This window comes from Danio aesculapii, chromosome 7 (assembly GCF_903798145.1).
Source record: "Danio aesculapii chromosome 7, fDanAes4.1, whole genome shotgun sequence".
Classification (NCBI taxonomy): domain Eukaryota; kingdom Metazoa; phylum Chordata; class Actinopteri; order Cypriniformes; family Danionidae; genus Danio; species Danio aesculapii.
Window position 1 is genome coordinate 68,309,217 of NC_079441.1, and position 13,738 is coordinate 68,322,954.

The 13,738-nt window shown below is 35.3% G+C and overlaps 1 protein-coding gene across 3 annotated transcripts in view; it reads left to right on the plus strand.

Moving 5' to 3' along the window:
• The first annotated feature begins 780 nt into the window (after positions 1-780).
• Positions 781-13,738, plus strand: part of rap1gds1 (RAP1, GTP-GDP dissociation stimulator 1) — a 93,343-nt gene continuing 80,385 nt past the window's right edge. The window contains exons 1-3 of one of the 3 annotated variants that reach the window (XM_056462404.1): positions 781-1,149; positions 11,095-11,202; positions 12,924-13,046. In XM_056462404.1, the coding sequence (XP_056318379.1) occupies positions 1,146-1,149; positions 11,095-11,202; positions 12,924-13,046 (235 nt within the window). In that variant the 5' untranslated portion in view covers positions 781-1,145. The remainder of the gene's footprint in view (positions 1,150-11,094; positions 11,203-12,923; positions 13,047-13,738) is intronic. The other 2 variants (XM_056462405.1, XM_056462406.1) reach the window with 2 other exon arrangements.

A 13,738-nucleotide genomic window follows, 5' to 3' on the forward strand; every position in this document is an offset into this window, starting at 1 on the left:
CACAAATGAATCATTTTTATGTATGTTTAATGCTTTACTTATCAAGTAATACTCTTATGTTGCACAAATGAATCATTTTTGTGTGTTTAACGCTTTACTTACCAAGTAATACTCTGATGTTACACAAATGAATCATTTTTGTGTATGTTTAACCTTTTACTTACCAAGTAATACTCTTATGTTACACAAATGAATCATTTTTGTGTATGTTTAATGCTTTACTTACCAAGTAATACACTGATGTTGCACAAATGAATCATTTTTGTGTGTTTAACGCTTTACTTACCAAGTAAATGCTCTGATGTTACACAAATGAATCATTTTTGTGTGTTTAACGTTTTACTTACCAAGTAATACACTGATGTTGCACAAATGAATAATTTTTGTGTGTTTAACGCTTTACTTACCAAGTAATACTCTGATGTTACACAAATGAATCATTTTTGTGTGTTTAATGCTTTACTTACCAAGTAATACTCTGATGTTACACAAATGAATCATTTTTGTGTATGTTTAACACTTTACTTACCAAGTAATATTCTGACGTTAGACAAATGAATCATTTTTTGCAGCCGTGTCCTAAAGAACCGATTCGCGTAAACGACTCACACTTCTCATTTCTTATTTGAGTTGAAACATAACTATCAGATTCGATCAAAGCATTAGAGGGCGTGGTTTGATTTTTTTATTGACAACACAGTCTACCAATCACCGCACAGACAAGAACCTGCTGCACAGCTCACAAGCCAATCAGCTGCGAGGAGGGCGGGGCTTCACCGCGCTCGACTGTCTGCTGTGCGGAGAATCATAGGGTTTTCTCACTAGAAGGAAGTGCATCTGAAGTGAACCAGGGTTTTATTTTGATGCACATGAGCTTTCGTCCGGTTCGGCTATTAAAAAATATTACGTAATCCCCGCCATCACACAGAGGGGTTTGTCCCGGGTGTATGCGTCTCCCCGGTACACCAGGAGCTCCAGAGGCTGTTTTCACCGGAGCAGCGTGGGTTAAGGTGGGCCTTGCCCGGATATCTGTCTGACAAGCGAACCAAAACCGATCCGGTACCCGCCTCGAGACACAACCAGCACAGCCAATCCTCCAGAGACTACACTCGGAGACCGTGTGGACTATAACAAACACTAGCCAGATGGGTAAGTGAAGCAAAACTAGCATATTTGCAGATGTTACAAATTTTATAAACGATAAACGCACACTAGTAACGTTACATGTTCGTTTGTATGCGTGTTTGTCAGGTAGTTATGATGGTTTTGAGCTAACATACAAAATCAAAACATGTCCGTGTTCAAATCGTCATATTTTATGTTATGTGGACCCTGCAGAAACTCATCTTCATTTTTGGGAGGTTGTGATGTAACGTTAACGTTGCCATGGATTATTAACAAACACATGCTCCTCATCATCCTTCATCCTTCATCTTTTGGGTTTATTATAGTCGTCTTGTTTTTGCTAAGGTGACAGACATTGGCTTAAAAACAGCTTCTGAGATTTGTTTACAACTAGCTTCCATCAGATAGTATACAATAATCGATCAGTTCATCTTTCCTGAGTGTGATTGACAGCTTGTGATGTAATACTTGACACCGATATTTGAACCAGATTTTTGGGAGATTTGCAGCTGGATGAGCTCGTGTATGTGATTGAAAATGAATGTGAAGAATCATGCAATAGTAAGATGGTGAGTCTGCAGAAAACGAGGTCACATGTAAGCAGACATACGCTCAATGTTGTGGTGGAGGGATGGGCTGGAGAATCAGAAATATTTTCCCTGAGACACTATTAAGGTTTTATATTCGCACATTCAGACTTTCTCCTTAATCTTAAATTCATATAAGTATTGTTTGCTAATTTAAAATAGGGAAATCATATTAGCATGTTGAAGTCATAGTTGCGTACAATTTCAGGGAGACTATTCAAAGTAGCTTTGTAAACAATATAGAGACTTCATTTGTATCTGAACGAATTGTGCTAATATAAAAATAACTTTACCTCAATTGACACATTTACTCGCTAACTCGGACATAATTTCAGAACATTCTTTGGAAATCCTAAACAGCAAATTATATTAGCAGCCAATACCCATCAAAGTACAACATTGTTCACAGTCAATTAAATTGTGCTACAGTTGTTATAAAAACATACTTGCATACAATTTCAGACTAGATATTCAAAATAGCATGAAGAACAATATACAGATCATGTCACAAATTGTCACTGAACAAATTGTGTAAATATGAAACCAAATTGACCTCAATTGATACGCTGATTCATTAATCGCTAATGTCGTAATAGAAAAATTCAAGTCTCAGCATTGTAAGTGGATAAATGGCTCACGTAGTATTGTGTATTATGTAACGTTTGACATTTTTTAAAGGATTTAACACATTATTTTGTATTTTTTCACTTAAAGTCTGGCATTTGTTCACAGTTATGTTCTTTCAAATCTCTAAAAATGATTTTCCTGCTTGTTCAAACTATTTATATAAAAAGAGCTGAAACAAAACACAATTCTTAAGATTTTTTGGGGACAACTTGTTTATTTTATGTTCATTCCACCTAAATTTGTTAAGTTAACTTAAAGGTCAACATGAATGAATTGTGTGGAACAGATCTTAATGCACTAAAACATTTGGGCATAAAAACATTGTTTTTTTTTCTTCTTCATGACATATCCATCTTAAATAGCCTTAGGATATGTCTAAGATTTTATGTCATGCTAAACATTTTCTTGTAGTCATAAACATATAGGACCTCTAATGTTTATGGTTTTTGTGACCAATAAAGTCACTTAATTGTAAATACTTTTTATATAAATATATGTACAGTTAAAAAAAGTCATCAATGCACATTGCAGATAAACCATCTAGATGTGTATATAAAACTTTATAATTTTATTCTTTACTTTATTTTCCACTTATTTAAATGTCTTCTTGTGTTTATATATATATATATATATATATATATATATATATATATATATATATATATATATATATATATGTATGTATATATATATGTATGTATGTATGTATGTATGTATGTATGTATGTATGTATGTAGGGCTGGGCTTATAAACGATATATCGAATCGCGATTAAAATCTATGTCAATAACTATAATGAGCTCTGGACTAGGCATGGGCCGGTAAAAGATTCTGATGTATGATAACCTTGGATAATAATATTACAGTTTCACGGTATAATAAGTTCTATTTAAAAGTCTGGGTAAAAAAATAACCCCCCACCCCCCCATTGAACACAATACATTTTATTTTGAGAAACATTAAAATATTTTGGGCCAGTAGCCTTTGATGTTGAAGTTCATTTTCTGAACTTCGACATCAAAAAACTAAATAAAGTAGTTGTGCAAAATCATGTTAAAAATAAATAAATAATAAAAAAAACGTAAATATACCATAGAAACGGTATAACAGAGTACTTTGGCAGTTTTAAAACCTTCCAAACCGTGGTAAATCGCGGTAAACCTTGAAACTGGCTATCGTTCCATGCCTACTCTGGATTATACTCTATATTGATCTAAGAGCCAATCACACAGCAAAAATGTCCAACAATGGGAATCTAAAAGTGTGTTGATATTAGAGATTTTTGACCTCCAAAAATGTATCGTCCGAAAATGTTATGCCATGCTATTAAATGCTGAAGCATTAACAACTTATGTTGAAATCTATATCGTTATTGTTCAATATGGAAAATAATTATTGGGATTGCATTTTTCTGTGTGGAGTTTGCATGTTCTCGCCGTGTTCTCATGGGTTTCCTCCGGGTGCTCCGGTTTCCTCCACAAGTCCAAAAACATGTGGTATAGGTGAATTGGGTTAGCTAAATTGTCCGTAGTGTATGAGTGTGAATGAGTGTGTATGGATGTTTCCCAGTGATGGGTTGCAGCTGGAAGGGCATCCGCTGCGTAAAACATATGCTGGATAAGTGGCGGTTCATTCCGCTGTGGCGACCCCAGATTAATAAAAGGACTAAGCCGAAAAGAGAATGAATGAATGAGATTGCGTTTTTGCCATATCTCCCTGCCTTATTTGTATGTGTATACCCTGAGCTCCTGAAAACCACAAAAAAAGAGCAATAAAGCTCATTCTGATTGTGATATTTACCCACACTCATTCCATCAAAAATGTCTGTTTTTCTTCAGTAAAACATTTAACTTAAGTATTTTATTGCTGGAATATTTCTGATTTTTGTGACCTAAAATGACTGCTTTTACTGTGTCTTCCCCCCCAAAAAAATGGAGCAATATTTGTGGCATTTCTTGTGTTGTTTTGCTATGAAAATATACACATTTACACATTTTAATTCTTCTTTTTTTATCAAGAACAATTGGTCTCTGTAATTTATATGAAGAAACTGAGAGAAACAGAGAGAAAGTGCTTACCTCTTAATCCTATAAAGTCTGATCATCTAAATGCAGAATATTATATAAGATTATATAATCAGTCAATCTTTAGATTATTAAATATTTCGGATTCTGTCTGCTGCATCATCTAAAGACAGATTATTGGGAGATGTAGAGCAGTGATCACCAAACTTGTTCCTGGAGGGCCGGTGTCCTGCAGATTTTGGCTCCAACCCTAATCAAACACACCTGAACAAGCTAATCAAGGTCTTCCTAGGTATACTAGAAACATCCAGGCAGGTGTGTTGAGGCAAGTTGGAGCTAAATCCTGGAGGGACACCGGCCCTCCAGGACCGAGATTGGTGACCCCTGATGTAGAGCAATACATTATATTTATATGCATTCGTTGAATTTGTCTGATTAATTTTTTGTGTAGTCTGATTATTAAAGGAGGGTGGCACGGTGGCTCAGTGGTTAGCACTGTCACCTCACAGCAAGAAGGCCGCTGGTTCAAGTCCCGGCTGGGCCAGTTGGCATTTCTGTGTGAACTTTGCATGTTCTCCCTGTGTTGGCGTGGGTTTCCTATGGGTGCTCCGGTTTCCCCCACAGTCCAAAGACATGCGGTATAGATTAATTGGATGAACTCAATTGTCTGTACTGAATAAGTGTGTGTGTTTAAAATGTGAAAGTATATGGGTGTTTCCCAGTACTGGGTTGTGGCTAGAAGGGCATCCGCTGCGTAAAGCATATGCTGGAATTGTTGGCGGTTCATTCAGCTGTGGCGAAGGAAAATGAATGAATGAATAAATGAATGATTAAAGGATTCCACCTTCACTTCACATGGATAATAAAACCTGTTGTACAAAGTCAGCCAGTCAGCTTGTAACAGTAGCTTGCCTTCAGAATTTTGCTTGTATCTTATTAAAGGACTTTTCACACTGCACTTACTGTAACCTCAGGTTATCGCTGTTCTAAACACCACGTTTAACCCTGGGTAAAGGAACATTTGACTTCTGTTAGCACCTCTTTTTCAGGGGAATCTCTTCTTCAGGGCAGCGTTAGCACCTCTTGTGTGCTGTTGAAGAAATTGTTCCCTCAGAGTTGAAAATGATCCCACGCCAAGTCATCCTAGGTTCACACACTGTAAAACAAATGCTGGGTTCCACACAATTGATTCATGTTTTCCAACACAAATCGATTAAGTTAACTTAAGCGTTTTTACAAAGTGGTTTGAACATAAAACAATTAAGTTGTCCCTAAAAAAACCTTAAGTATTGTGTTGCTTCATTCATTCATTTTCCTTCGGCTTAGTCCTTTTATTCATCAGGGGTCGCCAGAACGGAATGAACCGGCAACTTATCCAGCATATGTTTTACACAGCGGATGCCCTTCCAGGTGCAACCCAGTACTGGGAAACACCCATACACACTCATACACTACGGCCAATTTAGTTCATCCAATTCACCCATAGCGCATGTCTTTGGACTGCGGGGAAAACCGGAGCATCCGGAGGAAACCCACGCCAACACCGGGAAACAAACTCCACACAGAAATGTGTGTTGGTTCAACCCATTTTAAATAATAGTAAGGCATATACACTTAAAGACAAAACGATTAGCCTACAAGTGATTTCTTTTCCCAATATTTCCCAAATGCTGTTTAACAGAGAGAAGATTTTCTTAAACATGTTTTTAAACATAATATTTAATCACTAAGAACTTTTGTCTTTGCCATGTTGACAGTCATTAATATTTTACTAGTTATTTTGCAAGATACTACTGTTTAAAGTGCAATTTAGGAAAGTTAGGTTAATAAGGCATTGTTAATTATGGATTGTTCTGTTGGCAATAAAAAACAAAACAAGTTTTGACTGTTATGTAAGAATGTGCACATTTTGTAAAGCAGCTTTGGACCAATAATTATTGTCAAAAGTGCTTTACAAATAACTTGATTTGAATAATATTGAGCTTTGCAGTTATTATAGTTTTTGCAGACACAGAAAAAAATACAGACAGACAAAACCATCATGTAACAGTCTGTGCGAAATGTAAAATAAAGCATGAAACAAGGAAAAATGGTGACATACAAGGTATAAATGACCAACAAAAGGCAACACAATGGATGTAAAGAGAGAAAAAAAACCTTAGAAATCTTCTAAAATTAATCAACATTAGACTTTATGTTGGAAAAAATAGACTTGATCCCTCATTTTATCAAATTTTGCAGAGTTCCCGGAGGTGGCATGTGTGATTCTTTCCACTAAAATAAAGGTAATCCAAGAAGCCAATAAGAAAAGAGGCCTAACATATTTCTTCCAAAAACAAAGGATAACTTTCTTAGCTATGGTCATGCCATACTGAACAGGTGACCGTACGTTTCGCTTGAGAGTCTCCAGAGAATCTGACCAACCAATCACTACGACTTTAAAACGCTCCAGTGTCCCTGTATCTGCAGTTACACTCAGTAAACAGCAGTGAGTTCTGTGAACCAATGATCTTTATGGCCAATCACAGTCATTTCTGTTGAGCATGTGAACACAATAGCAAATCAACAGTGTTTAAGAACGCGCTCAAATGTTAGCAGGAAACTATTTTAAAATGTCTGTACCGATTGGTATCGAATACCAGTATCGGGACAACACTAAATGTTAGCATATGCTTTCTCTGTGAATTTATCATTAAAGTTTTTATTGTAAATCTCACATCCATAACCCTGGAATTACTCATATGATTTGACCTAATAAAGGCATAATTCCCATTTTTTGGTGAACCATTGGTTTAACACTGCATTGCAGTCCCAAATATGTGCAGCGTGAAACAATGCAGTGTTAAAATGTTACTGCTAGAGGTTTAGCAACGACATGTCCAATCACATATTCACACGTTTCAGAGAGTCGCAAAAACATTCTGCATTTTACACAAGAAGCCATTGTTGTGTTCAAAGGGAAAGATGTCAAATTGTGATGCCAAAAGCATCAATTTGAGGAAAAAAGAGACATTATAGTCTGAAAAGTCCTATTAAGAAAATCTTGTTTAAAACTGGCAGTGTATAATATGAGGTTACGTGCTGCGTTTGAAGAAGAGTTGGTATTAATAAGCAGTTTTAGATTTGTTAAGGTGATGATAGATAAGATGGACAATGTGAACATTGTTAGCTGCTTAAGATTATTGGAATTTTGGGCTTTATTTATTTTATTGTCTAGACTAAAAATGAAATATTTGATGTGATTTGGTTTGGATTGTCTTGATTAATTTAGATTAGTTGATTTGGATTGATTGACTTAATTGGTTTAATTGATTTGACTTGATTTGGGTTGATTGGCTTGACTTTGAATTTTTATTTTGATTGCTTTGAATTGATTTGATTTGATTTGATTTTGGTTGACTTAACTTGATTTGATTTAATTTATGTTGAGTTGACTTGATTTGGATGGATTTGAATTTATTGATTGATTGATTGATTTGGATTGATTGAGCTTGCATTGATTGACTGGATTTGATTTGGATTGACTAGACGTGACTTGATTTGGATTGATTGTTTGATTAATTTGAGCTTGATTGACCTGACATGACTTGATTTGGATTTATTGACTTTACTGTACTTGACTAAACTTGATTTGTATTGATTTGATTTAATGATTGATGGATGGATTGATTGATTTGATTGACTGATTTGGATTGACTAGACTTGACTAGATTTGACTTGTATTTGGATTTGATTGACTTGATTTGATTTGATTGATTTTGGTTTGACTATACTTGATTTGGATTGATTAATTGATTTTTGGTTTAATGACTTGACTTGATTTGAATTTATTGACTTAACCTGACTAGACTTGATTTGGATTGATTGATTGATTCATTCATTCATTTATGTATTGATTGATTTGGATTGACTAGACATGACTAAATTTGACTTTTATTTGGATTGACTTGACTTGGCTTGATTTGATTGATTCATTTGGATTGACTTGATTTGGATTGATTGATTGATTGAATAATTGATTTTGGGTTGATTGACTTGATTTGAATTTATTGACTACTTGACTAGACTCGATTTGATTTATTGATTGATTTGGATTGACTCGACTTGACTAGATTTGACTTGTATTTGGATTGATTGCCTGATTGATAGATTTGCTTGACTTGGTTTGATTGATTGATTTGGATTGACAAGACTTGACTTGATTGATTTATTGATTTTGGGTTTAACTTGTTTTGAATTTATTGACTTTACTTGACTAGGCATTGATTGATTGATTGATTTGACTTGACTAGATTTGACATGTTGACTTGATTCGATTTATTGATATCATTTATTGGTAGATATGTTTAGATTTAATTTCAGATTTGATTGGTTGATTGGTCTTCCCAATTACGTTCCAATTCTTTATTCTTCTTGGTTACAGTTCCACCTAAAATAACGATTAGGTCTGACTCATTGTGTTGACCTTAATCTCTGGCTTATTTGTTGAAATCTGTTAATGGAAGGAAGGCTTTACTTTCTTCAGATACCTCTATAAAAGTGAGGAGTGTATTGTAGGCTCACTGTTCACTCTTTAATTGGTTGCTTTTCTGTCCTTGTCATAATAATTCAAAACTTTTTGCCTATTAAAATTGCAATTGAAAATCATGACAGATGTACAATAAAATCAAATAGAAAAGCATGGTGATGGCAAAAACCAAGGTCACTCATATCCTGAAAATATTGTCATGTGTATGTTTTTTGCAAAGGTTTATATTTGACACATCAGGCTTTCATACCTCAAATAATAAGAGGAGAAGGGGAGAAAAACACGTTTTTCAGAAGCAAAACTGTGTGAAAATATGCTGATAATATGCAATATGGTGCAGTATCTTTATATAACCAAAAAGTAAATCTGCAATGCAAATCTTATCATTTCTCACTATATATGTGCAAGAAGATGCCTTGGTAAAAGATGCTGTTAATTTTTTATAATCAAAGCTCTGTATATTTAAATAATACAGTGTAATGCAGTGCAATCCAGTGATGATGATTGAGATTAGCATGAAACATTTCTTTCTAAAATATGATTTGTTATTGATAATCACATTGAGTTCAGTAAGAGTTGATTTGGAAATATTACTAACAATGAAAACTTTGTTCTTGAATTTATATAAAAGATGAATTATACAGTTATTTCACAACAAAAAACAAAAGTTGGATGCTTTAATTAAACAAGTATAAATGCAGTTATTCAGTTAAACAACAGAAGTCATTTATATTTGATTGCTTATAACAGGTATTTAACCATGTTGATAAGGTAGAGTCCTTTAAAATTCATATAAAATAGTGTATGAAATATAAATAGAGTAAGAAACAGGTGTTATTGGGTGCACTGCACCTTATTTAGGGCCATTCGAAACCCATGTTTTAGAAAATTATGTTCTAGCTATTTATGTTCTAGCTTAGCATTTCCCAAATGAAAAGTAAAGTGACTCTCTGAACAGTTATGGAGATAAATAAATTACATTTGAACAACAGTAATTTGAACACCATAATTGTGTCTGCGTACAATTTATTGTGCCCGAAAGATTTAAACTTGCTTGAAATACTCAAACAGGCCTTGAAAACACATGCAAATATTAAACTTTGACTCTACACTACCTGACAAAAGTTTCGATGCGATCCCAGTTGTAAGAGCAGCAATTAATATCTTCACTTCTAGTTGATCATTTGGAAAAGTGGCAGAAGGTCGATTTTTCTGATGAATCATCTGTTGAACTGCATCCCAATCATCACAAATACTGCAGAAGACCTACTGGAACCCAGTCATAGACATCAGTCAAGTTTGGTGAAGGAAAAATCATGGTTTGGGGTTACATTCAGTATGGGGGCGTGCGAGAGATATGCAGAGTGCATGGCAACATCAACAGCCTGAGGTATCAAGACGTTTGTGCTGCCCATTACTTTACAAACCACAGGAGAGGGCAAATTCTTCAGCAGGATAGCGCTCCTCATACTTCAGCCTCCACATCAAAGCTCTTGAAAGCAAAGAAGATCAAGGTGCTCCAGGATTGACCAGCCCAGTCACCAGACATGAACATTATTGAGCATGTCTGGAGTAAGATGAAGGTGGAGGCATTGAAGATGAATCCAAAGAATCTTGATGCAAGAATGCTTTCTTTGCCATTCCAGATGACTTTATTAAGAAGTGATTTGAGTCATTGCAGAGATGTATGGATGCAGTCCTCCAAGCTCACGAGAGTCATACACATTAATAATTCTGTTTCCCCTGCACCATGACTTTATATTCTATAACTGAACATTATTTCTGTTTGGACTTTTGTCTAATCAAAGTCAGACCTTACTGTCCTAATTAAAGAATTAAAAAATCAAGGCATGATCATATTTTATTTTGGTATAATAAGCGTAATCTAGAGGCCTTTGCCTTTCATATAAGCCACTTCTGATACCAAATGATCAACTAGAAGTCAAATTATTATTTGTTTTTCCTAAAACTTGGATAGGTGACAAGACTTTCGTCAGGTAGTGTATTATGGATAAACTTTACAATAACTCCACAAATCTGAACTGTTGTGCCTGATAGTCTACTAATCCTGACACATTGCAGATCCTGCAGTGTGACTATTGCGAATGCATACATAGCGATATCAATGCTGAAACGATATATTGTGCAACCCTAGTTTGTTGCCACCGAAGATCTAAAGCTGTTTGTTATTTGTCCTCCATCAGCAGATAACCTGAGCGAAGCCCTGAAGACGCTGAAGCTGTCATCGGCAGGCGCTTCAGACAGTGTCGAGGGCTGCTTGGATTGCCTACTCAAAGCTTTGGCCCACAACAGTAAGTCTGTGTATCTCTTAAATAGCTTTTTCATCGTTTTTTTTACAGCATGGCCTGAAATGAAGAATGCAAATTGAAGGAGCCTTGACTTGTCCAGATTAATCAAGGTTGCCTGATTGAACAAAATCCATTTTTTAGCAGAGGAACTCGCAGTTATTTTATCTTTTGCTATGTCACGTTGATGTGATTCATGCCATTGGATGAAATGAATAGCAAACTGCATTGAAAAATCTTATTAATGAAATCATCAGTTAAAATCCAGTGGAATGATCAAGATTATTGTACCATTAATGATGTTTTTCAGTAGGCTGTATTGCTTAATATGCTGTCCAGTTTATTCATAAATAAAACAACATGTTTAGATTAAAAGAGACATTCTGACAATCGTTTGTGTAGGATTTAATTGTGTGTATGGGATATGGTTAGTACAACAGTGACAAATATACAGTTTATGGGCTCGATCATACACCCGGCGCAATAAGGCACAAGATGTGTTTGGTGCGATTCGTTGCTATTTTCAGATCAGCGCAACCCTAATTTTCCCGTTTTGCACCACGTTGTTTAAATATCAAATGCATTTGCGCCACTTTGTGGACTCATGGGTGTGCTGGTCTAAAAAGGAGGTGTGTTAAGGCGCATTGTTGGCGTGTTGCTGTTTTAAGGAACTAAAATAGGCCGCGCCATTCACCAACTAAAGGCTACAAATTAGTTATGCGCCTATGCGAGTCCAAACGCGTACACATTGCTTAATACACACAGGATGTACAGCAATGCACAAATACCTTTACATTTGAAAAAAGAAAGGTTTAAAATGTTACAAAAAATTATTATTTTCTACATAAATATAAAAACCACAACCTCCATGCCTTCGTGTCGGGAGGCTTTTTTCAGTTTATTTATGACAATTTGCATAAGTATAAAGTTATTATCATCAGTGTTACTTGTTATATTCATATTTATATTTGCTTTAATAAAAACACGTTTAGATTTGTTGACCTGCCAGGTTTTGGAGACGTGTGCATCACCATATGGGGCATAAGAAAAGGACGTATGTTTGGGTATAACTGGGGGTTTTTGACCACACTTCATTATTGTTGTTCATTTATTCGTTTGCTGGAAATTAGAACTGAATTTAGAAATAGTTTTGAAATAAATCTTTGCTCTTAACAAGCTAAATCAAATATGTAGGCTAATGGATGTGTTCAGTGGAGTGAGTACACCATTTCCTTATCCACTAAAGTAAAGGAGTAAAGTAAAGAGAACAAGTAAAGAGAAAGTAAAGAGGCCTAATAGAGGAGGCTCGTTCTTTATCCTCGTGCTGCAGATGGTTTGTTTAGCTGTTTTCTCACTAGTGAGGCCGTCAGTTTTTCCACTTACAAAGTCCGCCATGTAAATAGCAAAGGCGCTATGCAAGTGACTCTGGGAGATGAGACTCTGATTGATTTAATGCATGTTATGCTCAAAACACACCCATAACTCATTAAGAGAATAAGCACAACCCTGTTAGACCATGCGCCGGGCGCAGAACGTATTTTTTTGTCCTTAAAATAGCAATATAGTATTCAGACATGCCCTTAATGCTTGTGCGCCATGCGCTTTAGACTCAGCACCTAGATCGTTAAAATAGAGCCCATAATTTAAATATAGCCAAAAAATCAGATATGGCCAAAAGATTGACACAGTATCACGTTCCTCACTGAAGTTCCTGACTCTGTTTTCAGATGTAGAGACTAGTGAAAAGATCCAGCAGATGGGTGTTCTTGCCACGATGTCCGCTCTTTTGTCTGTGCAGAACTCATGCACTCCTAAAGTAGCCAACATCATCGCAGAGGTGGCCAAAAATGGTAAGTACTTTCTCCTCTCTGAACCATCTTGTACTTGAGAGCATGGCCTATTAAAGTGTACAGCCAAAGTTAGAATTATTAGCCCTCCTAGATTATTAGCACCTCCTGTTCCCAATTTCTGTTTAACAGAAACATTTTTTTTCAACACATTTCGAAACATACTAGCTTTGACAACTCGTTTCTAATAATTGATTTCTTTTAGCTTTGCCATGATGACAGTGCATAATATTTTACAAGATATTTTTCAAGATGCTAGTATTCAGCTTAAAGTGACATTTAAAGGCTGAACGAGGTTAATTAGGTTAACTAGGCAATGGTAATTAAGCAAATATTATAATATATATATATAATATTGTCCTTAAAATGGTGTTTAAAAAATTAAAAACTGCTTTTATTCTAGCCGAAATAAAACAAATAAGGCTTTCTCCAGAAGAAAAAATATTACAGGAAATACTGTGGGAAATTCCTTGCTCTGTTAAACATCATTTGGGAAATATTTTAAAATAAATCACAGGAGGGTGAATCATTTTGACTTCAACTGTATGCTGTCTCTATTCACTGATGGTTGTTCAGCCTTATATTAATCTGTAATAATCTTAATAGAAGCCAATTCAATATAAAATTCATCTGTTTTTGTCCCTCATGAGTGTGTCTGTTTGGCCTTGCTATTTTCCGAGTCTTCTCTCTTGTTT